The sequence below is a fragment of the Pleurodeles waltl genome, chromosome 7 (assembly GCF_031143425.1).
Source record: "Pleurodeles waltl isolate 20211129_DDA chromosome 7, aPleWal1.hap1.20221129, whole genome shotgun sequence".
Lineage (NCBI taxonomy): Eukaryota > Metazoa > Chordata > Amphibia > Caudata > Salamandridae > Pleurodeles > Pleurodeles waltl.
The window spans coordinates 592,615,150-592,639,668 of record NC_090446.1 but is presented as its reverse complement, the minus strand read 5'-3'; the positions used below and the strand labels follow the sequence as shown (position 1 = coordinate 592,639,668).

The following is a 24,519-nucleotide window of genomic DNA, read 5'->3' as shown; positions in this document are numbered from 1 at the left end:
TGTAATGGTTGAACTTGATTACTATGGCAGTAGCAAACAAATCTTTTCCATTTACTTGCATAGCAGTGTCTAGTGGATGGCCTTCTAGCCTGTTTTATGACCTCCATACATTCTTGGGTGAGGTTTAAATGTCCGAATTCTAGGATTTCAGGAGCCAGATTGCTAGATTCAGCGATGCTGGGTTTGGATGCCTGATCTGTTGTTTGTGTTGTGTTAGCAGATCTGGCCTGTTGGGTAGCTTGACATGGGGTACTACTGACAGGTCTAGTAGTGTTGTGTACCAGGGTTGTCTTGCCCATGTTGGTGCTATTAGTATGAGTTTGAGTTTGTTTTGACTCAATTTGTTTACTAGATATGGAAGGAGAGGGGGAAAAGCGTATGCAAATATCCCTGACCAATTCATCCATAGAGCATTGCCTTGAGACTGCCTGTGTGGGTACCTGGATGCGAAGTTTTGGCATTTTGCGTTCTCCTTTGTTTCAAATAGGTCTATTTGAGGTGTTCCCCAAATGTGGAAGTAAGTGTTTAGAATTTGGGGGTGAATCTCCCATTTGTGGACTTGTTGGTGATCTCGAGAGAGGTTGTCTGCTAGTTGATTCTGGATCCCTGGAATAAACTGTGCTATTAGGCGAATGTGGTTGTGAATCGCCCATTGCCATATCTTTTGTGCCAGGAGGCACAGCTGTGTCGAGTGTGTTCCCCCCTGTTTGTTTAGATAATACATTGTTGTCATGTTTTGACAAGAATGTATTTGTGGGTTATGATGGGTTGAAATGCTTTCAACGCTAGGAATACTGCTAACAACTCGAGGTGATTTATATGCAACTTCGTTTGATGTACGTCCCATTGTCCTTGGATGCTGTGTTGATTGAGGTGTGCTCCCCACCCTGTCATGGAAGCATCTGTTGTTATCACGTATTGTGGCACTGGGTCTTGGAAAGGCCGCCCTTTGTTTAAATTTATACTGTTCCACCATAGAAGCGAGTTGTATGTTTGGCGGTCTATCAACACCAGATCTAGAAGGTGACCCTGTGCCTGTGACCATTGCAATGCTAGGCACTGTTGTAAGGGCCTCATGTGCAGTCTTGCGTTTGGGACAATGGCTATGCATGAAGACATCATGCCTAGGAGTTTTAATACCATCTTTGCATGTATTTTTTGTGTTGGATACATGGCTTGTATAACCTTGTAAAAATGTTGAACCCTTTGTGGACTTGGAGTGGCTATCCCCTTTGTTGTGTTGATTGTCGCTCCTAAGTATTGCTGTGTTTTGCACGGCAGAATGTGTGATTTTGCATAGTTGATGGAGAAACCGAGTTTGTAGAGGGTTTGTATGACATACTCTGTGTGGTGTGAACACTTTGTTAGGGAGTTGGTTTTGATTAGCCAATCGTCTAGGTAGGGGAACACGTGTATTTGCTGCCTTCTGATATGTGCAGCTACTACTGCTAGGCATTTCGTAAATACTCTTGGTGCGGTTGTTATACCGAACGGCAACACTTTGAATTGGTAATGTATTCCCTTGAATACGAACCTTAGGTATTTCCTGTGCGAGGGATGTATCGGTATGTGGAAATACGCGTCCTTTAGATCTAAGGTTGTCATATAGTCTTGTTGTTTTAGCAGTGGTAATGAGTCTTGTAGCGTGACCATGTGAAAGTGTTCCGATTTGATGTAGATGTTTAGTGTTCTGAGATCTAAGATTGGTCTCAGTGTTTTGTCTTTTTTTGGTATTAGAAAGTACAGTGAGTAAACTCCTGTGTTCCTTTGTGTACGTGGTACAAGTTCTATTGCGTCCTTTTGCAGTAATGCCTGAACTTCTAATTCCAGAAGGTCTAAATGCTGTTTTGACATGTTTTGTGTTTTTGGTGGGACATTTGGAGGGATTTAGAGAAATTCTATGCAATAACCATGTTGGATAATTGCTAAGACCCAAGTGTCTGTTGTTATCTCCTCCCAAGCTTTGTAAAATTGGCTTAGTCTTCCCCCCACTGGTGTTGTGTTAAGGGGTTGAGTGACTTGTGAGTCACTGTTTGGTTGTAGGGGTTTTGGGACCTTGAAATTTTCCCCGGTTTCTAGGGAATTGTCCCCCTCTGTACTGGCCCCGAAAGCCTCCCCTTTGGTACTGTCCCTGATAGGTAGACGGTGTTGATTGTGAGGTGCTAGCTTGTGTGGCTTGACCCCGAAACCCCCCTCTGAAGGGTGTTCTGCGAAATGTGCCAAAAGTGCCTCTGCCCTGCGGGGAATAGAGTGTGCCCATGGCCTTGGCTGTGTCAGTGTCCTTTTTCAATTTCTCAATTGCCGTGTCCACATCAGGTCCAAACAACTGTTGTTCGTTGAACGGCATATTGAGCACTGCTTGTTGTATCTCGGGTTTAAACCCGGATGTGCGCAACCATGCGTGCCTTCTTATGGTTACCGTGGTATTTATTGTTCTTGCAGCTGTATCCGCTGCATCCATAGAGGAGCGTATTTGGTTATTAGAGATATTTTGTCCCTCCTCGACTACTTGTTTTGCCCGTTTCTGTAATTCTTTGGGTAGATGCTCGATGAGATGCTGCATCTCATCCCAATGGGCTCTGTCATATCGCGCTAGGAGCGCCTGAGAGTTCGCGATGCTCCACTGGTTTGCAGCTTGTACAGCAACCCTTTTTCCAGCTGCATCGAACTTGCGGCTCTCTTTGTCCGGAGGTGGGGCATCCCCTGATGTGTGCGAGTTGGCTCTCTTGCGAGCTGCCCCTACTACAACTGAATCTGGTGGCAGTTGTGATGTGATAAAAGCAGGGTCTGTGGGCGGTGCTTTATATTTTTTCTCCACCCGTGGAGTTATCGCTCTGCTTTTGACAGGGTCTTTAAAGATCTGTTTTGCGTGCCTTAGCATTCCCGGGAGCATAGGCAGGCTTTGATAGGTGCTATGGGTGGAGGAGAGGGTGTTGAAAAGGAAGTCATCCTCGACAGGTTCTGAGTGTAATGACACGTTATGGAACTCTGCTGCCCTAGCTACCACCTGTGCATACGCTGTGCTGTCCTCATGTGGTGAGGGTTTGGTAGGGTACGACTCAGGACTATTGTCTGATACTGGGGCATCATATAGGTCCCAATCGTCCTGGTCATCTTGGCTCATGGTGGTATGAGCTGGTGAATGTGACTGAGTTTGTGCCGGTGATGTACGAGTTACAGGTGGAGGAGAGGGTGGTGGAGTTACTTTTTTCACCACTTTTGCTTGTGGTGTTTGTTCTTGTGTTTGGAACTCGAGTCTCCTTTTCCTCCCGATTGGGGGAAGAGTGCTGATCTTCCCTGTCCCACTCTGTATGAAGATCCGCTTCTGGGTGTGGTCTACGTCAGTGGATTGTAACTCTTCTTCAAATCTGTGTTTGCGCATTTGAGAGGACAGTGATTGTTCCTCTGAATACGAGCTGGCAGTCCGTTCGGTTGCTGGGCGTTTTGGCACAGAAACTGTGTCTTTGCTTGTTTTCGGCTCCGAGGAGAATTTTCTCTTTTTTGTAGTCGAGCTTTCTCGGCGTCGATCATCCTCGGTGCCGCTGTCTCTGCGTCGAGCAGCTTCGGTTCCGCTGTCTCGGCGTCGACCCTTTTCGGCAGCACTTTCTCGGTCCCGAGATTGCTGCGTGCCTGTGTCTCGACCCGAGTCGGACGATCTCGGCACCAGTTCGCCCTTTTTCGGTGCCGATGGACGGTCACCTATTTTATGGGTTGAGCCATGGCCTGTTGGCAGTGGCGTCCCCTGGGCCTTGTCTGTTTTCCCGTGTGGTGCTTGTTTCGACGTCTTACTCACGGTTTCTTCGACGTCGAACTCCTCCGAGTCCGATTCATGGATGGAGAAGGCTTCCTCTTCTTCTCCTTGTTCCTCGAACCCTCGTTGTCCTGTCGGCGTGGACGCCATTTGCAACCTTCTGGCTCTTCGGTCACGGAGCGTCTTTCAGGACCGGAACGCACAACAGGCCTCACACGTTTCTTCCTTGTGCTCGGGCGACAGGCACAGGTTACAGACCAAATGTTGGTCTGTATATGGATATTTGCTGTGGCATTTAGGACAGAATCGGAACGGGGTCCGTTCCATCGGTGTCGATGTTACACGCGGTCGGGCCGACCAGGCCCCGACGGGGGGGGGGGGGGGGTCGAAGTTACCCAGAAGGGCTACCGGAGCTCTTCACGATTCGGTGGCGATTCTATCTAACCCGATACCGAACGAAACAATACCGACGTAGTTTTCCGAAGTTTTGACTATCTTTCCGTCCCGAAACCCGGAGCGAAAAGGAACACGTCCGAACCCGATGGCGGAAAAAAAACAATCGAAGATGGAGTCGACGCCCATGCGCAATGGAAACAAAGGAGGAGGAGTCCCTCGGTCTCGTGACTCGAAAAGACTTCTTCGAAGAAAAACAACTTGTAACACTCCGACCCAACACCAGACGGCGGACTATGCACAGCATGTGTATCTGCAGCTACACATGCCACCGAACAGTGATGTCCCTTAAGTTTGCGCTCTGTTTTTTCCCTCTAGTGTTACACATGCTTCTGTGTGGCATCTCTGTATTCTCTGGACTATATACCTGGCTATGACTACTTTAGGTACTGGCAACCCCTTAGTTCCAGGAGAGAATTAAATGAACTGGGTGGACTTCCCTATCAGTTTTGTTTCCTGCATGTAGTACATCACAACCATTCCGTTTCCCAGAATGTGTAGCGCATGCTTTGCTTGAAACTTTGGTTACTTGAAAAGCCCGAGGAGATGTATTGGTTGGTTGACATCACAGTGTGATATTATATTGGGCAGGACAAAAGGATTAGTTACCATTCCAACTCTAACCCTGTGTATTTGGATCTAAGGTTCCTGCACTGTTAGTGCCCACAGCTCACTAACCCTGTGAAGTGAAGTTATGGCTAGCAGGAAGGCTATTTAAGTGGTGAGGAATTGAAGTTCTCTATGCCTGGGTTCAAGGTATCGGTCAGTTGTATGAGTACCAAATTGAGATTTCATTTGGGTATGGTTTGTGCAAAAAACTCATTCCTATCACACCTCCTGTGTACGCTACAATGGCTGCCAGGTGTACCTTCCGCATGACGTATCAGAGCCCTTCGTCCAGAAGTGAGTGAGGTATTTTTCAGACTGTGGAGCCCTCTGTTGCGATCTGTGGATCATTTGTTTTGTGCACCATTTTCTAAACCTGCTCAATTTCTTTGGAAGAACACCTGTGTGTAGGAAAGTACGCTCTTTTTGGCTTGGTTTACCCCCAATTTTCCCCTACCAGTGTGCTTAAACTGTTTTCACTGGGATCCGGCTAACCAGGATCCCAGTGATTGTGCTCCCTCCCTCCCTCTAAATGTGGTTACCTTGGACTTTTGTGCACTCCACAATTGGCAAACTGGAGTACCCTTATAAGTTCCTAGTATATGGTACTTAGGGTAGCCAGGTCATTTGCACACCAGGGGTTCCCCATGGGCTGCAGCATGTATTGTGTCACCCATGGGAGCCCATGCAAAATATGCCTCCAAGCCTGCCATTGCAGCTTGTGTGAAAAGGTGCATGCACCCTTTCACCACAGGTCACTGCACCAGGTCACGGTAAATCACCCCTATGGTAGGCCCTCCTAGCTCAGAGGGCATGGTGCAGGTCCCTGTTTGTGAGGGCACCCAAGCATGAGCAGAGGTGCCCCTACGAACTCCAGTTCCATTGAACTGGACTTTGTAAGTGCGGAGAAGCCATTTTACCCATGTACTGGACACAGGTCACTCACTAGATGTGTCCAGCTACATAATGGTAGCTCCGAAACTGGGCATGTTTGGTATCAAACATGTCAGAATCGTCCATGCACTTTGGGGGCTCCTTAGAGGACCCCTTCAGTATTGCTCCTACCAGTCCGCAAGGTTTTTGCCAGGCAGTCCACGCTGCTGCAGCCCTTCAGACAGGTTTCTGCCCTCCAGCTGCTTGACCAGCTCAGGCAGGGGAAGGCAAAACAAAGGATTTCCTGTGGGAGAAGGGCGGCAACACTTGGAAGTAGGTGTTACAGGCTTAGGAGAGGTAGCCTCCCCAAGCCACCCATTTGCTTTGAATGGCACATTTGGTGCCCTCCTTGCATAACCCGGTTTGCGCCAGCTCAGGGACCGCTGGTCCCTGCTCTGGCACAAAACTGGATAAAGGAAAGGGGAATGACCACTCCCCTGTCCATCACCAACCCCAGGTGTGGTGCCCAGGTGACCACTCTATCCAGCCATCTTGAAAACAAGATAGGCAGAGCCCCCGGGAGCATATAAGTGGCCAGGGCAGGCAGGTGACGTCAGAGACCAATCCTGATAGGTGGTCACCGTGGTAGTTGGCCAAACCCCCTTTTAGGGCTATATAGGGCCTCCCTTGCAGGTGGTTCCCTAGATTCGACTTGTAAGACTCGACCAGGACTCCTATGCATCGTTTACTTCTACTCCTGGCCATCAGGACCCCAACTCGACACTTCAGGAACCGACAAAACTGCAACTTCTGAGACAACCTCACCTTGCAACATTGCTTCCCCAACTCCTTCCAGCAACTGCAACATTTCCCCAGCTGTGCATCCTCTGGGGTTGGCAAGACTTCAGCTGCACTAGGAAGCAAGAAGGAATCTCCCTTGGAGTGAGTCACTCCCCTGCATCTACAGGCACCTACAGCAAAGATGTCCAGCTGCGTGGATCTGCTCTCCTCTGGAACTGTGTGGACCCTGCATCACAGGTGGTTATCTGGGGTGGTCCCCTTGGTCCTCTCTGCCCACTGTACAACTTATGAGACCGTGAGCTCTTGTCCTCCTTGCAGGACAGTACTCCTGTGCACTGCAACTCTTGCAGCAACCAAGGCTCGTCGTCTCCTGCTGGAAAGGATCTTAAGGCTCAGGGTATCACCAGCCCTCTGCACTTCATCCTTGCAAGGACAGCCTCTCCTCTGCTGCTCTGGCGATGTGGGTCTCCTCTCCAGGTGTGCTGATTGGGCCTCTCTGCAACTTACTGTGCCCATTGCCAGTGGGTTGCCTTCGGGAGCTACAACTGCTTCTGGTGACTCTATAGACTGCTGAGGGTCAGCCTGGACTCCCCTCCAAGTGTCGAATCCCCTGGAACTTGCTAGTCCTCTTCAGCCTTACAACTCATCTTTTGCCTCCTCTTGCATTTACCAAGGCTTGCTGTTGGTTCTGACTGTCTGCGACCCGACAACCGACGTGGGACACCATCTGCAGCTCCTGGACAACACAACTAGTCGTCTATTTCCCCCCGTCGACCGTGAACTTCATCCACAGAAGGGTAGTTGCTCCTGCATGGACTGGACTCTGTCCCCTTATTTTGCAGTTCCTGTTCTTCCAGAATCCACCTTTGGTTTCCTCTGGTCTGGTCATGTTCTTGCACAATCCATTTTCTAAGTCCTCTTGATAGGCCTTGGGAAAACCAGGCACTTGCCACTGCTCTCCTGGTCGCTGGGGGTCACTATAGGTACACACCTCTTGGGGTCCAGAGCTTTCCCAGCTACCTTCTAACAACTCCATACCTTTGGGTGGGGGACTTCACTTTGCATTCCATTATTTTAGTATATGGTAAAGCCCTCCCCTAGGGTACTCACTATTTTCTACAATTCTTGCTGTTTTTTGTTTGTTCCTATGCTAATTTGATTGATACTGTATAAAAATAAATGTTATATATATATATATATATATATATATATATATATATATATATATATATATACTTACCTCCGGTTGGGATGACTGCCTATAAGTAATCTAGTGTACTGTTACAAAACTAAAGGTACTTTATTACAGTAAGACTGTGTGGTTATTTCATGTGTGACAAGTTAGCGTTTGGCTATTGTGGTATTGCACAAGCTTTGCAGGTCTCCTAGATAAGTCTTGGCTGCTCATCCACAGCTACCGCTAGAGCGCCCTGGCTTCCTAGAGACTGTCTTCATTCACTAATAGGGGTTGCCTAGACCTGGTATCCACCACACACCAGGCCAGCTTCCTAAACTGTGTCTCATTAGTCTTCTTGCTTCTTTCAGTACATCCATGGTTCTTTTGGACCGTTCTCTGGAGCTAGGCTGCTAAGTTGTATGTTTTTGGTTGAGGGTTTAACACTTTGACCCCTTGCAAGGTTAGAATGTCCTGCCATGTTAGTAGTGACACAACTTTTCCATGCGCCATGCAATGAGGACATGGTCATCAGTCTATCTCTCCATTACCAGAGTAATCAGCAGGATTGTTGGAAAGGGGTATGGAAATCTCCCTGATAGTTCCATCGATAGGGGATTCCCATGTGACACGGAGTTTGGACATCTGGACACAAAGTCTTGGCATTCTGCATTTTGCCTGTGTAGTGAACAAATCCATGTGTGGGCTTCCTCATGTTCTGAAGATCCAAGTGAGTATGTGAGTGTTTAGTTTCCATTTGTGGCATGCGCGGTTTTGTCTGCTTTATCTGTCTGCTTCTGTGTTTTACGCTCCTGGTAGGTAGATTGCTACTAGCTTTATGTTAATTTTAAAGCCAATGAACACTGTTCTACGTTCCAGGATTTTTATGTGTTTCAATGTGTCCTCTGGGCACCAGAGGCCCTCTAATGTTCAGTCTGTTTATGTGCACTCTCTACCCCAGATGGGATGCCTCTATTGTAATGGTAACCGTGAGAACTGGTTACCTGAAAAGTCTGTATTGCGAGGTTGTTGCTGTTGTATTTCCTTGTGTGCTCTTTCTGTTACAACCACCAAATCTTGAAAACGCAATATTGCCTTTGACCAGTGTCTGTGTAGCCATTCTTGTATCGGTCTCAGGTGAAGACTGGCAATTGGAATGAGTGCCATGCACAATGATATTGTGCCCACAATCGTACCCACTATCTTCACTGTCAAAGTTTGCCCCTTCTGGTAAAGGCAAGCTTGTGTGTCACTGCTTGGGCAGGTTTCTCTACAAGGAAGACCACCTCCGGTTTGGAGTCCAGTCTCGCTCCTGGGAAAACCTTTACCCCATTTCCTATCGTGGATGACTTTTCTAGGTGATAGAGAAGTAGAATTTCTGCAGCATCTGTATAACTTTGTGTTGTCTTTCCACTGCTGGTGCAATTATGCTTTATGAGCTAGTTGGCAAGGTAGGGGTACACTTGAATCCACTTCCTTCATAGGTGTGATGCCACTGCAGCCATGCATTTTGTTAACACCCTGGGTGCAGACTTGATCCCGAAAGGAAACAACACACTGATCTGATGGCGAACCTGGTCTATCACAAATCTCAGGAACAACTTCTGTCTGTTCATTGCCATGTGCATCTATGAGTCATTGGGGTCTATTTTTGTCACGTAAGAGCCCCCTCCCACCCTCACTGCTGAGTGGAATTACCTCTTACAGTGTTGTCATTTGAAACCTTTTTGTCTTGATGTATCTTTTCAGAGCCCGAGATGTAGGATGGGCCTTAGGGACAAGTCTGGTTAGGGCACTGTGAAGAACAAGGAGTACACTTCATGCTCCCTTATCTGGAAGCAGTACCTTTTCTATAGCACTTTTCGGCAGCAGGTCAGTGACTTCCTTTTTCAACAGTATGATACCCTAGCTGCTTTGGGGTCTCACCTGTGCTTGGATGTTTTGTTATATATTTGAGAAATAAACAAAATATTTCATCAATAATGTATTTGCTTGTTTCTACGTTTGTGTATTTTTTTTGGGTTCAAATCGTTGAAAATGCTTAGGCTGGGGTCCTCAGCTTCCTGTAATGATTTAGTAGGGGTTCCAGTAATGATTGCGGGTCCACAGAAGATAAACGGTTAAGAACAACTGCTCAAAGGAGAAAACCTCTCACCTTTCTTTTGAACAAGACCTTCATTTCAGCCTTGAGGCGCCACCTCTTCTTTATTTTGACGATGATCACTTTCTCAGCTTTGACGTTAACCGATCAAGCCTTTTTTTCTCGCTCTCTTTTTTTTTTTTTTTAAATGCAGAGGTGCCCCCTTCACAGGTTACCATATCCCTCCAGTGCTCTCAGTTCCCTTTTGGGGACGAGCCCAGTTCTAAGGGTTTACGTTCTGTGGTAGCTCTGCATTTAGATCTGAAGCATTTGACCTCTTCAATCAGAGCTCAAAATAGGCTTTTTGGGTCTGGAGTCTGACCTCTTTGGCTTTGTCCTCTATTTTCCCTGTACCTTAGGTTTCTGATCTTCGCCACTCTTTGACAAATGTTTCTTCAGCACCTTTCACTTCTTGGCATTGACTGTATCGGGGCTGGCATTTTACAGCTATCCCATTTCTGCATCACTGTAGGCCTTCTGGGCCATGCCTGGGGGTCGGTTTCTGTGCTTGTGCTACACCAGTGTGCTCACTTCTGTTCTTCTCTTACTTTGAAAGTCTTTGGTAGAAATTCAGCTGAGGTATCCAAGTTCTCCAGGCTTGTGGTCCTGAGCTGACAATTTGCAGACTTGATGGCTTTCTGTCTGTGCAAACCTGCAGTGGCAATTAAGGTAGAACCTGAATGGTGCGTGTTCCATGCCCTAACAGCTTTCTTTGGCCATGTGGTCTGCTTGAAAAACCCAAGATCTATGGCATAAAACCAGTGATCATCTTTGGTGTCCGATGGGGTTACATCAGTTATCTGTGGTTCTTTCTCTATTTCTGTTGAAAAAGAGTTCCTGACCCAACCACTACATGGCAGAATAATTCACAGCATGTGAATCCAGAACGATTCATATTGCCAAACATAGGCTAGAGCCAGTAATACATTTCCTTGTCCAAAGAAAGTGCTAACATACAAGGTGGGAGACCAATTCTGAAGTGGTTTCACAAAGCCTACAACAGTCAAAACTCTAAACTCAACTAAAGTTATTAACAAAAATACATACAAGCAATGGTACAACTTAAGACCTTGTCCACTGCCTTCTTAAGCTAGTCTTAGCAAAATATGGTTTCACAAGATGGCAACATGTAGTGAGCAAACTTTTCTCGAAGGCTTCACAGTGAAACAATCTAGATTTAATGATCAACTGTTTGACACATGTGGTCTTAAATCTATGACTTGTCAAAGCTTTTACCCATGATTCCTTTACCTGCAAATTATCTAATGGTAGGTTTAAATATGTAGCCCTTAGAATCACTCGGTCAGTGCCTCTATATTGTGGTAGCTACAAATCAACATCTTCAGAGTGCCAAAAGTAAATGATGAATGCCACTGTGCAGGATATGTCTGATCTTGATAGTGACCTGTAAATCTGTCTTCAGAACAGATAACAAGGGGTACCTCTGAACGTGTGCCCACATTTCTTCACAGGACTCGCACAGGCCCCCCAAAAATGGTCCTTGGAACAGAAGCAGGACAGATTTAAGTTTCTGGTAGTTTTGGATTCCAGGGGCAAGAGAACAACTGGGAGGGTAACAAATGGCTAAGGAAGAGGATCCTATACCTATAGGACCATCTCCTGCCCCCACACCCACCATTCAGCTTCTTGAGACTGCATATCTGTTTCAAACTAGAGAAAATGACATGGGGCCTTGACCTGACCCATCTAGTGGTCGTTTTGGGCCTCCTTTTTAACCTCTATCAGAAAAAAGTTTGGACAGCTCCCTTAACCACTATACTTTTTCATAAAGATACATAGGGATAGGGTGAATGGGGTAATTGCAGACTTCTTTTGTCTTAGACCTCTGTATTAAGTTCCGATTTTGGATAAAATTCATGAAGTGTTTATCACATGCAGAACTGCTGCAGGTACACCAACCTGTAGAGGACCTAGACATTGGGCTCCACTAGAAAGTGCATGAGGTACCAGTATTTCTCCAGCTGCCAGCAAGCAACCAACGGATGAGGAACGCAGCCAGAGTAGAAGGGTTCTAGTGAAGGACCGCACAACTTGAAGAATGTGGAACTCAGGTGAGGGTTAGGATCAGAGAGAAGGTAGGCAAGACAGATCATTGCCATACCACACATTGTGATTTTCCTTAGGTATTCTAAAAGCAATAAATTATTCTTTTGCAGGAACCAAAAGTAGTGTTTTTAATTTTACCTTAATGAGAAAGGGGCACATTTAGAATCTAAGTACATTAAAGACTATAAAATAATCTAGACCTACTTGGGCTGTTAGGCACAAAAGGTTTACACTCGCTTCAGCCATGTTGTCCATACAGGACTATAATGGTGGCCAGTCTCTGATCCAGTGGAAGGCTGCCTCCATCTCTGGCCTAAGAAAAGTTTTCAGGGCCTTTTAATTTATACCAGGTTAAGAAGGGAAGCACCACTTCCTCCCCTCTCTACACGGACTGAAGTTAGTACATGCAGAAGGTGTTATCTGCTTAGTGTACTGTTTTACCTGCGGTAAAAGGCACACACCAGTCCTTTAAATGGAGGTGCACAGCACCAAATATCTGCACTTCAAAGAAATAAATTTGCCATAAATTATGTTAGTGTACAGAATGAAACACTAGATACTGACTAAACGACTGAGCTAGGCAGTCATACAAAACAATATTTAAACCAACATCTACACAAGGCTGCAGCATTGCCGTTACTCACTAATCTTGTGTTTTGCTTGGGATTCATTTACATCTTTCACCTCAGTAAATAAAATGCAGTGTCTGTGCTGGGAGGTTGTTCATTGTCCTTTATCTAGTCTGAAACCAGCTTATCCTTCTCCAATCCACATATTATTGTTCTTTCACCATATATTGGTATCCCACATGCCTGCTGATTTTTGCTCCACCGGATAACATGAACTTCTCCTGATTAGTCTGTATAAAAACAACTCTTACCTAAATGGTTCTGATTCATGCACATCAAGAGCAGCACCCCGAATCCGCCCTTCCTTCAAAGCCTGTGCCAAAGCCTTCTCATCCACCAGCCCTCCGCGTGCTGTGTTTACCAGGAAACAGCCTTGGCGCATCTGAGAGGAAGGAACACTTATTCAAGTAAGACATCTATGCGAGACTATGCCAGCAAGAGGCAGCACGAGAAACTGCCACTGTGACAAACGCTTGCGTTAGGAAGGTGTGTCAAGCTGGAGGTCCGAGGGAGGAAAGGTAGCAAAAGAAAAACAGAACAATGGAAGGTGACAGACTCAGAGATAGGGAGGGTGGATTCGATAGGGAGTGGAAAAGGTGGCGAAGGAGGAAGGGGACTCTGAGCCACAAACTCTGTCAAGGGAAGGGGCAACTTGATGAAGAGGAATGGGGTATGGCTGAGCACGGTGAAGACAGTAGCAGCTGAGCAAATTAAAGAGTGACAGCACAGAGGGCACAACTGAGCCAGAAAGCACACAAAGGAATGATGGCCCAGCATAAGGGACACAAATAGAAGTGTCAGGTAAGAGACCTGATGTTGGGAGGACTGCTGAGCCGAGGCACACTTAGGAAAGATACACTGAGCAGCACGCATGGAGCAAACAAGTTGGCATTATTTTTATGAAGATAACAGCAGAGACAGAGGCATCCCGAAGACACAACTGGCATCACTAGGTGTACACAAAAAGCATTAGCCAGTATTACAGCAATCACCTGCTTCATGGTGAAGTCATTGATGAGGTGATGGTTGTGCTCGTTCAGACTGCAGTGAAGGGTAATGCAATCACTATGCACCAAGAGGTCCTGCAGTGTCCCCATCCTCTGCAATCCCAGTGAGCGCTCGACCCCATCTGGAAGGTATGGGTCATAGAAGATCACATTGAAGCCAAAGACCTTTGCACGGAGTGCAACAGCTTGGCCCACACGACCTGCAAAAGAGGCACCATGTAAAGAGAAGGAAAGGAGCAGAGAGCCATGAAGCCTAGGATAACACAAACACCATCCTAAAAGCCACACACAGGCTCAGCACTGAGAATCACACACACAAACAATTCAAGGCAGACTCCTTCAGCACCTATAAAAAGTTGAGTTTTTTTTTTTTTTAGGACAGTCACTCTATGTAAGAATACATAAGAATAAACTCAGCAAACACCCATAGGACAGACCCAAACACAAACATATCAGATGTCAAACAGAAAAAGCAGGGAACTAATTCATTAGTCAATAAAAATGTATGTTGGAGAGCTTTGAGTTAAATGCTATAACTATCACTTATATTTATTATTTTACATTTAGGGTGTAACCATAACACTTCATTCAGAGTAGCAGTACGCTGTACACAGAATAATAGATAGTAGGGTGGATAACATCTATTCATAAAGAACATTTGAAAGTAGATAAAGTATGCCAACTCCATGAGCACTTCTAACTACTATTGGGAATGCAGACGTGCAAAGAACATATATGTGAGAAAACAACAGGACAGTGTTTACTCTCATTTTGCAAGTTGCAAAAGATAGGATTGAAGTTCTTTTACTCATGGAGACAGAGGCACTGTGATTTCTGACAGAACAGAGCACAAGCCACAAGGGCATGCATAGTGAAATGATCAAACATGGAGGCAGAAGAGTGCGGCCTGGCTGTTGCTGCACTGCCATTAACTGCAATGGTTTGAAGCTTGATAGATTGTAAATGGCTTTGTTCTGTGCTGAGAGTCAGCCAAAGTGTTAAAAGAGCCCTATATAATCTCCTGAGCATATTCCCATCTCTTCACCAAAGTTTAAGACTTTGTCAAGTGGGGAAAATGAGCATCATGGCACACTTACGAGCAGACTATTGCAGCAGTCCAACTTGTGGAGTTAGAGTACCAGTGAACTGATGAGTTTTAGCAGTAGGTCATATCAGTGGGCAGGTCTTCCGTACATTATTCTGCAGTGGTTGTACTGGTTATAAGTGTAGGAAGTTGGCTCTGTATGTGCTATTTCAAAGTAAGGAATAGCATGCACAGAGTCCAAGGGTTCCCCTTAGAGGTAAAATAGTGGTAAAAATAGATAATACTAATGCTCTATTTTGTGGTAGTGTGGTCGAGCAGTAGGCTTATCCAAGGAGTAGTGTTAAGCATTTGTTGTACATACACATAGACAATAAATGAGGTACACACACTCAGAGACAAATGCAGCCAATAGGTTTTTGTATAGAAAAATATCTTTTCTTAGTTTATTTTAAGAACCACAGGTTCAAATTCTACATGTAATATCTCATTTGAAAGGTATTGCAGGTAAGTACTTTAGGAACTTTAAATCATAAAACTTGCATGTATACTTTTCAAGTTATTGACAAATAGCTATTTTAAAAGTGGACACTTAGTGCAATTTTCACAGTTCCTAGGGGAGGTAAGTTTTGGTTAGTTTTACCAGGTAAGTAAGACACTTACAGGGTTCAGTTCTTGGTCCAAGGTAGCCCACCGTTGGGGGTTCAGAGCAACCCCAAAGTCACCACACCAGCAGCTCAGGGCCGGTCAGGTGCAGAGTTCAAAGTGGTGCCCAAAACACATAGGCTAGAATGGAGAGAAGGGGGTGCCCCGGTTCCGGTCTGCTTGCAGGTAAGTACCCGCGTCTTCGGAGGGCAGACCAGGGGGGTTTTGTAGGGCACCGGGGGGGACACAAGTCCACACAGAAATTTCACCCTCAGCAGCGCGGGGGCGGCCGGGTGCAGTGTAGAAACAGGCGTCGGGTTCGCAATGTTAGTCTATGAGAGATCTCGGGATCTCTTCAGCGCTGCAGGCAGGCAAGGGGGGGATTCCTCGGGGAAACCTCCACTTGGGCAAGGGAGAGGGACTCCTGGGGGTCACTTCTCCAGTGAAAGTCCGGTCCTTCAGGTCCTGGGGGCTGCGGGTGCAGGGTCTCTCCCAGGCGTCGGGACTTAGGATTCAAAGAGTCGCGGTCAGGGGAAGCCTCGGGATTCCCTCTGCAGGCGGCGCTGTGGGGGCTCAGGGGGGACAGGTTTTGGTACTCACAGTATCAGAGTAGTCCTGGGGTCCCTCCTGAGGTGTTGGATCTCCACCAGCCGAGTCGGGGTCGCCGGGTGCAGTGTTGCAAGTCTCACGCTTCTTGCGGGGAGCTTGCAGGGTTCTTTCAAGGCTGCTGGAAACAAAGTTGCAGCCTTTCTTGGAGCAGGTCCGCTGTCCTCGGGAGTTTCTTGTCTTTTCGAAGCAGGGGCAGTCCTCAGAGGATGTCGAGGTCGCTGGTCCCTTTGGAAGGCGTCGCTGGAGCAGGATCTTTGGAAGGCAGGAGACAGGCCGGTGAGTTTCTGGAGCCAAGGCAGTTGTCGTCTTCTGGTCTTCCTCTGCAGGGGTTTTCGGCTAGGCAGTCCTTCTTCTTGTAGTTGCAGGAATCTAATTTTCTAGGGTTCAGGGTAGCCCTTAAATACTAAATTTAAGGGCGTGTTTATGTCTGGGGGGTTAGTAGCCAATGGCTACTAGCCCTGAGGGTGGGTACACCCTCTTTGTGCCTCCTCCCAAGGGGAGGGGGTCACAATCCTAACCCTATTGGGGGAATCCTCCATCTGCAAGATGGAGGATTTCTAAAAGTTAGAGTCACTTCAGCTCAGGACACCTTAGGGGCTGTCCTGACTGGCCAGTGACTCCTCCTTGTTGCTTTCTTTGTTCCCTCCAGCCTTGCCGCCAAAAGTGGGGGCCGTGGCCGGAGGGGGCGGGCAACTCCACTAAGCTGGAGTGCCCTGCGGGGCTGTGACAAAGGGGTGAGCCTTTGAGGCTCACCGCCAGGTGTCACAGCTCCTGCCTGGGGGAGGTGTTAGCATCTCCACCCAGTGCAGGCTTTGTTACTGGCCTCAGAGTGACAAAGGCACTCTCCCCATGGGGCCAGCAACATGTCTCTGGTGTGGCAGGCTGCTGGAACTAGTCAGCCTACACAGACAGTCGGTTAAGTTTCAGGGGGCACCTCTAAGGTGCCCTCTGTGGTGTATTTTACAATAAAATGTACACTGGCATCAGTGTGCATTTATTGTGCTGAGAAGTTTGATACCAAACTTCCCAGTTTTCAGTGTAGCCATTATGGTGCTGTGGAGTTCGTGTTTGACAGACTCCCAGACCATATACTCTTATGGCTACCCTGCACTTACAATGTCTAAGGTTTTGTTTAGACACTGTAGGGGTACCATGCTCATGCACTGGTACCCTCACCTATGGTATAGTGCACCCTGCCTTAGGGCTGTAAGGCCTGCTAGAGGGGTGTCTTACCTATACTGCATAGGCAGTGAGAGGCTGGCATGGCACCCTGAGGGGAGTGCCATGTCGACTTACTCGTTTTGTCCTCACTAGCACACACAAGCTGGCAAGCAGTGTGTCTGTGCTGAGTGAGAGGTCTCCAGGGTGGCATAAGACATGCTGCAGCCCTTAGAGACCTTCCTTGGCATCAGGGCCCTTGGTACTAGAAGTACCAGTTACAAGGGACTTATCTGGATGCCAGGGTCTGCCAATTGTGGATACAAAAGTACAGGTTAGGGAAAGAACACTGGTGCTGGGGCCTGGTTAGCAGGCCTCAGCACACTTTCAATTGTAAACATAGCATCAGCAAAGGCAAAAAGTCAGGGGGCAACCATGCCAAGGAGGCATTTCCTTACAATAAGTGATTCCATCTTTACGGAAATCCCATGTTTTTTGACGAGAAGTTGAAGTTTATTGTAACAGGATAAAATTGACTGGAGTCTGAGATAAGTACGGGCAAAAAGGGAATGCACAGGACCTCTGTTATAGCAAAGGTTAACATCAGGAAGTGCAAACCCATCCAGTGGCAAACAGGAGTGAAACAAAATGATACCCATGTCTGAAGATGTAACAAGAAAGTGGGACATGAGAAAAGGATCTGTCTCATTAGCATTAAGTTGGTACTTTAAAACAAAAGAGGAAAGGATATCCCAGAGGGATGTGGTGTTGAGCAAAGAAAAGCACCTTGCAAATTTCTTGCTCACTATATGCCTCCAGGCTACGTATTTCTATATATCAGTTATCACACTTTGGCATTTCTCAGCTTCTGAAGGACGTCACCCATTGTTAGATACGTATGTCCCACCTTTTGGTTTGAAATCTTTGTAGTGTTCCTCAAATGCCTGGATATTGTGCCCTGATCCCATTCATGCTGAAGAGGTTCATGAATTATGGATTGTGATCTTCTACATCTGAACACAGATGTTTTACAGCTGTCTGTATCATGTTATATCCATCTACACTGATGGATTGGATCTGCTACCCAGGAGCAAAGGGAGGCTCACTCACCACAACTAAAATACCCTGAGCTTAACTGTCCAGCTCTTGAATTATCGAAACAAGTCTATTAGAATCACATCAATGACTGCAAGCAGATGTTAAGAGGCAAGGCACCCTGTATCAACTTGATTCTCTTTAAAAAGGAAGATATTTTCTTTATAGTGACTGTCAGAGACAAAACTTGACCTGTCAAGAAGCTTTGTTATGTTATGTAATTCCATTAGAAAATGTTGGTATTCAATAAAATCGATGTTCATTGGTCAGCAATTATAGCTTACACAAACCTCTCTCTACGGTATCGTTCAAGGTTCTTGCAACTCCTGATTTTAGGGGAATTCTGAGGAACCAATACACAACTGTGAACCAAAACTTATTCGTAGAAGCAACTTTCTTAATTCAGATAATGTCTGCCAGAATACAAAGTGAGAAAAGTATTTTACAGTTTTTCATAGGCAGGATGGTAGTGAGAACACACTACACATTTCTACTTGAAGTGTCAAAATATGTCATCCCATTAGTTTTCTTTCAAAAGCCAATCTACGCTGGGACATTTGTTCCTTTGGATGTTTAAAAATTTATTTAGAAAGAACTAAGAGGCTGCTAGTAGTAACTCATGTTGTAAGCAATCTAGACAGACCAGTCAAGAACTAGTCTGAACTGTGGAACATATAATGATATCAAAGCATGAATAAAACCCCAGGGGCTCATTCAACAAGGGGATTGTCTGCTACAGTACAACCTGTTTGGAATGCTCCATTGTCAGACAACTGTAGAGTCATTACCTGGCCTCTATGTGCACTATTGTTTAGATTCAGATGATATAACTGAAAGTCACATGGGTCATACTTTGGTTTGCTTTTTTATCCCCTTCCTCACAGTAAGAGGTGGAGACTACTTTGAAATCTAAGCTAAATGTTAGAAATCTGGGAAGGGCCACTTGCTGAAAATGTACCTGGAACAATATTTATGTAACTGAATCCTTCCCGGTTTCATTGAAGCACTTCCTATCCTCCCTTGAATGGAGGTTAGAGGCTCACCTAATCTAGAAGAACAGAAAGGCAGTAAAATACCTTCTGGTGCTAAATAGTCCTAAACGAAGCAAACCACACTCCAAAGACAAATAGAACATTAAGAGGCAGTCAAGTTTATTACTTTGAGCAATTAACCTATCATGTACTTTCTCCTGTGGACAGTAGTCTACACAGTTTTTTCCAGTTTCCAATTCGATAAAAAAAATGTATAAGCCAATGAGAAGAAATGAGATCTTTTTCGAGGAAAACATCAAAATAAAATGCTGAGCCGTTTCAAAACTTGAACGTGCCAGGCAGGGATCATTCTGAAGGTTCGGAATCTGGTAGGGATACACATACTGATGAACTACTGCTAGAGTAAAGTCATCTTTCCATGCTTTTATGAACAGGAGAAACTCCCAGAAAATGATGACTTCGTGACTTCATAGCCCTCTCAGACCTCCAAGCAAAAGCACATTAATTCATACAACACATGGCACAAAGGCTGTTAAACCTAATGCTGCGCTGCATACCATCATGTACATTGGCATCAAGAGAATACTCCCCTCCCCCTCCACCCCAGGATTAAGAAGTTGTTAATGCATTAGAACCCAGGACTAACACCTCTTCCCTAGTGTAATACTAAAATGCTAAAACTTTCTAGTAAATTAGCACAAGGGACTTAGAATGCCCAGTGGACAAGTCATTCAGAAACTTTTAAGAGGCACAAGAGCATTTGAATACTATCCAGTGTATATATTACCAAGGCCAATGATGCCCAAGGTCTCTCCACGAATCCGGGCAGCCCCTCCGGCCACTTCTCGTATCTGTTCCACACTGGATGCACGATTCCCCTCGCGCATAGCCTGATGCAGCCATGTAACACGTCGGTAGAGGTTCAGTATATGGCAGAGTGTAGAGTCAGCAGTTTCTTCAACAGATGACGAGGGGATGTTACACACGGCGATGCCTATGTGAGCAAAAAATACAATTAAACTCCACCTAGAAAAGAACCTCTAACCTGTGTAGGACGTATACTGACATCAGAAAGAAGAGCTTTGCAAGACATGTAGGCTAATGTCCTCTCCACTAAATACCTCAGTTGGTGTAAATTTGCTCTCCCAGCTATTACCCGCACACTGCCATTTAATCCATTACGTTCTGAAATACCAGGAATTTCACCAACCCTCAACAGAAATTCAAAGGGGGGTGGGGCGGTACCCTGAAAGTAGCAATTTGAGCTTTCAACATCATCTCTTTAGTTTCTAATGTTTGCCATCTGTTTTCCTTGAAAGCGTGTCCTTTTTTCAGGGGAGGCGGGGGGAAGGGGGTGTCATACACCCTTAGGTTTACCCAGAACAGTTTTGTCTAAAGCAGTGTCCAATCCATAGTATTTTTTTTTTTTTTTAAACAACCGCCCCGCCCCGCCCCCCGCAAATGCGTGCCTGAAAACTATTTGAACTGTGGTGTTCTGTAATCATTATCTGTCCTGTGTTCATTTGCTTCTGTAAACCTTAAACTGCAGAATTAGAAAGTATTGGCATTACAAAAACTGCTAAGTGTACAAGGTAAAGCAACACTAAAAAGCCAAAAGATATGTTTTGTAAAAAAAAAACTGAGCTACGCTTATGCCCACAAAACGGCTTTCAAAGACAAGGTCACTGCTTGTACTGGACACTGGTCTTTACAAACCAGGGCCCTATTCGGACAGCTTCAAAAACCATGACTAACCATCATAAGCAACAACCAAAATGTTAATTCACCCAAAGTTGACCAAAATAACAAGTAAGAACCAAAACTGCTTATCTCATGTTGGGCGATTTTCAATCTTTGTATTTAAATATTCAGCTTTAACTGCTGTTACATCAATGGTTTTATTTATAATTCATAATAATAAACCACCATAGTCGTCTTTTTTCTACATTTAGCTGCAACAATCACGATCTTCAGCTATCCAATGCAGCTCTCAACCTTTTACCCCTGAATCTTCGCTGCTCATTTTCACCAGATAGTATTTAATACCACACACCAATCAAGGTGCCTGCTCTAGAGTACTAAAAGCTAAATTTCTAGCCATTCTGCTTCTTGTAACATCTAATGAATAACTAACATGGTCTGGTATAGGGTGAAAGAGTAGAGGCAGTTATTTCAGTTTTTACTAATCTCCCGAGGGTGAGACCTCTCCTTCCCAACGCTACACTGCACGAGACTGTGTAACGAATACCTATGACTTATCCTAGAGGCTCCTCTTATTTACCTAGAGAAGTGATGTCCAAAGTACAGCCCACGGGGTGCATGTGGCCCCTGATTGTTCACTCTACTCAGCACTAACATTAAAAAGATGATAAATAAACAGGCAACCTTTATTTAAAGGTTAATAGAAGTTAAAGAAAGGAAGTAATTAGGTTGTCTTGCACCACTCAAATTTAGGAACACCTTCAATTTCAAAGATATCGTCTTGCAGCAAAGGTATTAAAATGTAAGATCTCTTCAAAATTAAAAAAATGTATTTCATTAACATGCAGAACTATTTCAACTTAGTACATAAGAATATATCTGAGCAGACTTTTTAAGTGACAGTTTTCAAATATGAACTTCTAAATATTAGTTCTTATGAGCACTCTTAGGATTGGCCTGAGTTCCTATTATACATGAACATTATAGTTTATTAAATGAAACACAGGAGGAGGTTTTGTACAGTGCACATCCTGAAGTCATGTATTTCGAGGTCCTCTTAAATGTAATAATTAAGAAAAAGGAGGGACAGTGAACTGCCCAGGACCACACAATCTGGTAAAATGAGGAAAGTAAGATTAAGCCCAGGTTTTCTGGTTTCACATTGTGGCATTCAACCATTAGATGTTTATGCATTGCTTCCCCTTTACCCACCTTACTGCCCCCGCCCGCCCTCGGACCACCATACTGCTGGCATAAATGGGGCTCTTGATCACATCACAGACCAAACTTTTTGGCCCCTGGAAAAATGTTTGCGAGTACCCATGATCTAGAGAAATAACAGGAGTGCAACAGAGATCAGTAGAGCCACAATGGAAGAAGAGATCCAGCTAATCAGAAGAGGGACACAGTTTTGAAGGTGACTATTTTGAGCATACTGTCCTGATCGTAAAAAATAAACGTGGCCTCTAACCTGCAATATAGCTATCCGAAGTTTGGGTAATCGATTGTGCCTTTAAATTTTGAAGTCCCACATTCTCATGGTAAAAAGTAGCCCAGAAAAAAATGTCATCACCTCCCACTCATTATCTGTATTGTACACTGCCCTTGCAGGGTACACCCATTGGACTGCCATACCTAACTCTGCAGCTGATTTAATGTCAATGTTGTCATATCCGCTGCCGATCCGGATAATGATTCGTAGCGCTTTAAACTTCTCCAGATCTTCACGGGATAGAGAGATGGTGTGATACATTAAGGCCCCCACTGCCTCACTCAACACCTAAAGACATAATAAGAGGTTAAGTAGCATTGAGAACTCTACATAGACACATCACACTCTGGCTGCAGCCGGTTTTAAATAGTGCCTCTTGAATTATGCGGCAGATGAGAATGAAATGATACATCAGGATTTACTAAATTATGAAGCCAAAAAATCAAATTATGTGCCTTAATGTGGCACATTTTGAGGTAGTATTCTGGCAGAATTTTAAAATTTTTGTATGCTAAAAACCCATGTTAATGTTTCACATCTTAGTCCCAGTTTAACATTCAAATAGAGCAACATATAATGGTGAAGAGTTAACCTTTGTGAAAGGCCTTACACTGTGTGGCGCCACATTTTACATAACTTGCGATCGGTTTCAGATAGAAACATGTTTTTTGTTAAAATATGAAGATTATGTCACAGATGATGGATTATGTGACAAATCCAGTAAATCCATAATCCTGATAAAAACAGCTCACCTGCAGAATCGTATAATTCCAGGGGCCCTGGTTTTAAAGGTGTGAACCGAAGGGCAAGTTTGCAAAAGGTCAAGCACCTCAAAGGACACAAGGTTAGCAGCAGACACAGGGCACACTACATATTCATTTTGGTGGCGGGAGGTGTTGAAAGTGGCAGGGAGGCAGGACATCAAGGGAAGAAGGATATCAGATTTTAGGTTTTGGAAGAGCACACCATATTTGTTGCCACAAAATGCCATAGCACTGCGGAAGTCCTGGGTTGCAGGGAGTGGGGAGCTTATTGAGGGCAGATGGGGATAATGAGGATGGGGTGAATGATGAACGAGGGAAGACCAGGAAAGGAGGAACAAGGACAGAAAAAAAAGAAGAAGAGGGTTCAGCGAAGGCAGGGGGAAGAGGTGCAGCGATGGGGGTTGGGGGGAGAGGCGCAGCGAGCAGGGGAGGAAAAAGGCACAGCGAGGGGGAAGACGCGCAGCGAGCAGGGGAGGAAAGAGGGGCAGTGAGGAAAAGGCGCAGCAAACAAGAGGAAAGAGGGGGCAGAGTAGCGCGGGAGGAAAGAGGGGGCAGAGTAGCGCGGGAGGAAAGAGGGGGCAGAGTAGCGCGGGAGGAAAGAGGGGGCAGAGTAGCGCGGGAGGAAAGAAGGCAGAGTAGCGCGGGAGGAAAGAAGGCAGAGTAGCGCGGGAGGAAAGAAGGCAGAGTAGCGCGGGAGGAAAGAAGGCAGAGTAGCGCGGGAGGAAAGAAGGCAGAGTAGCGCGGGAGGAAAGAAGGCAGAGTAGCGCGGGAGGAAAGAAGGCAGAGTAGCGCGGGAGGAAAGAAGGCAGAGAAGTGCGGGAGGAAAGAGGGCAGAGAAGTGCAGGAGGAAAGAGGACAGAGAAGTGCAGGAGGAAAGAGGACAGAGAAGTGCAGGAGGAAAGAGGGCACAGAAGGGCGGAAAAAAGTGTACGATGGCAGGTTTTGATGTGGTCTTCACTAACAACATTATGTACTTACCTTTTCATGGATCTCTTGCGTGGACTGTGCATCACAGAAAGCCACAGTTGCAACATCCTTCAGGATGGGCATCTCCACTGTGCAGTCTCTCCCATCGAGAAGAGCCACTAGCGGCCGGGCAGGCATCGGGCCGTTCAAGATGGGGGGCCGGATCCCTGCAGAGACCACACACACAGTGACTGGCTGCAAAGTGCGAGGCTGAAAGGGGAGGGGGGAAGAGTGTGACAGAGACAAAGAGATTGAGTAAGTGAGGCGCGAAGGGCGCAGCGCATACCTTCACAGATGCGGTCGAGGCGCTGCCGTTTCACTTTGTGTTTGTCCATGGTTGAGCTGGTGGTGACAGCTGCTTCCCAGAATCCCTTGGGAATCTCTGGAACAAAGAGGTAAAGGGTCCAGAATCGAAACCCACAAACACCAACAGTGACCCTAGCAGTGCAAAACTTAAAAGTACTAATGAAACACTCATTTGTACAACAAAAACAATGTCCGATTCAGAACATCCATTATCACATTCAAAGTCAATACATGGATTCACTGAGGTG

At 45.7% G+C, this 24,519-nt stretch overlaps 1 protein-coding gene across 6 annotated transcripts in view; it reads right to left on the bottom strand.

The window, feature by feature from the left end:
- Window positions 1-24,519, bottom strand: part of LOC138304418 (C-terminal-binding protein 2) — a 200,388-nt gene that overhangs the window by 115,230 nt on the left and 60,639 nt on the right. For 4 of the 6 annotated variants that reach the window (XM_069244433.1, XM_069244439.1, XM_069244435.1 and 1 more), the window contains exons 3-8: window positions 24,252-24,347; window positions 23,978-24,132; window positions 22,379-22,523; window positions 19,830-20,036; window positions 13,487-13,701; window positions 12,746-12,876 (exon numbers count right to left, since the gene is read on the bottom strand). In XM_069244433.1, coding sequence (XP_069100534.1) covers window positions 12,746-12,876; window positions 13,487-13,701; window positions 19,830-20,036; window positions 22,379-22,523; window positions 23,978-24,132; window positions 24,252-24,300 — 902 coding nt within the window. In that variant the 5' untranslated portion in view covers window positions 24,301-24,347. Of the gene's footprint in view, window positions 1-12,745; window positions 12,877-13,486; window positions 13,702-19,829; window positions 20,037-22,378; window positions 22,524-23,977; window positions 24,176-24,251; window positions 24,348-24,519 lie in introns of all 6 variants that reach the window. The other 2 variants (XM_069244437.1, XM_069244438.1) reach the window with 1 other exon arrangement.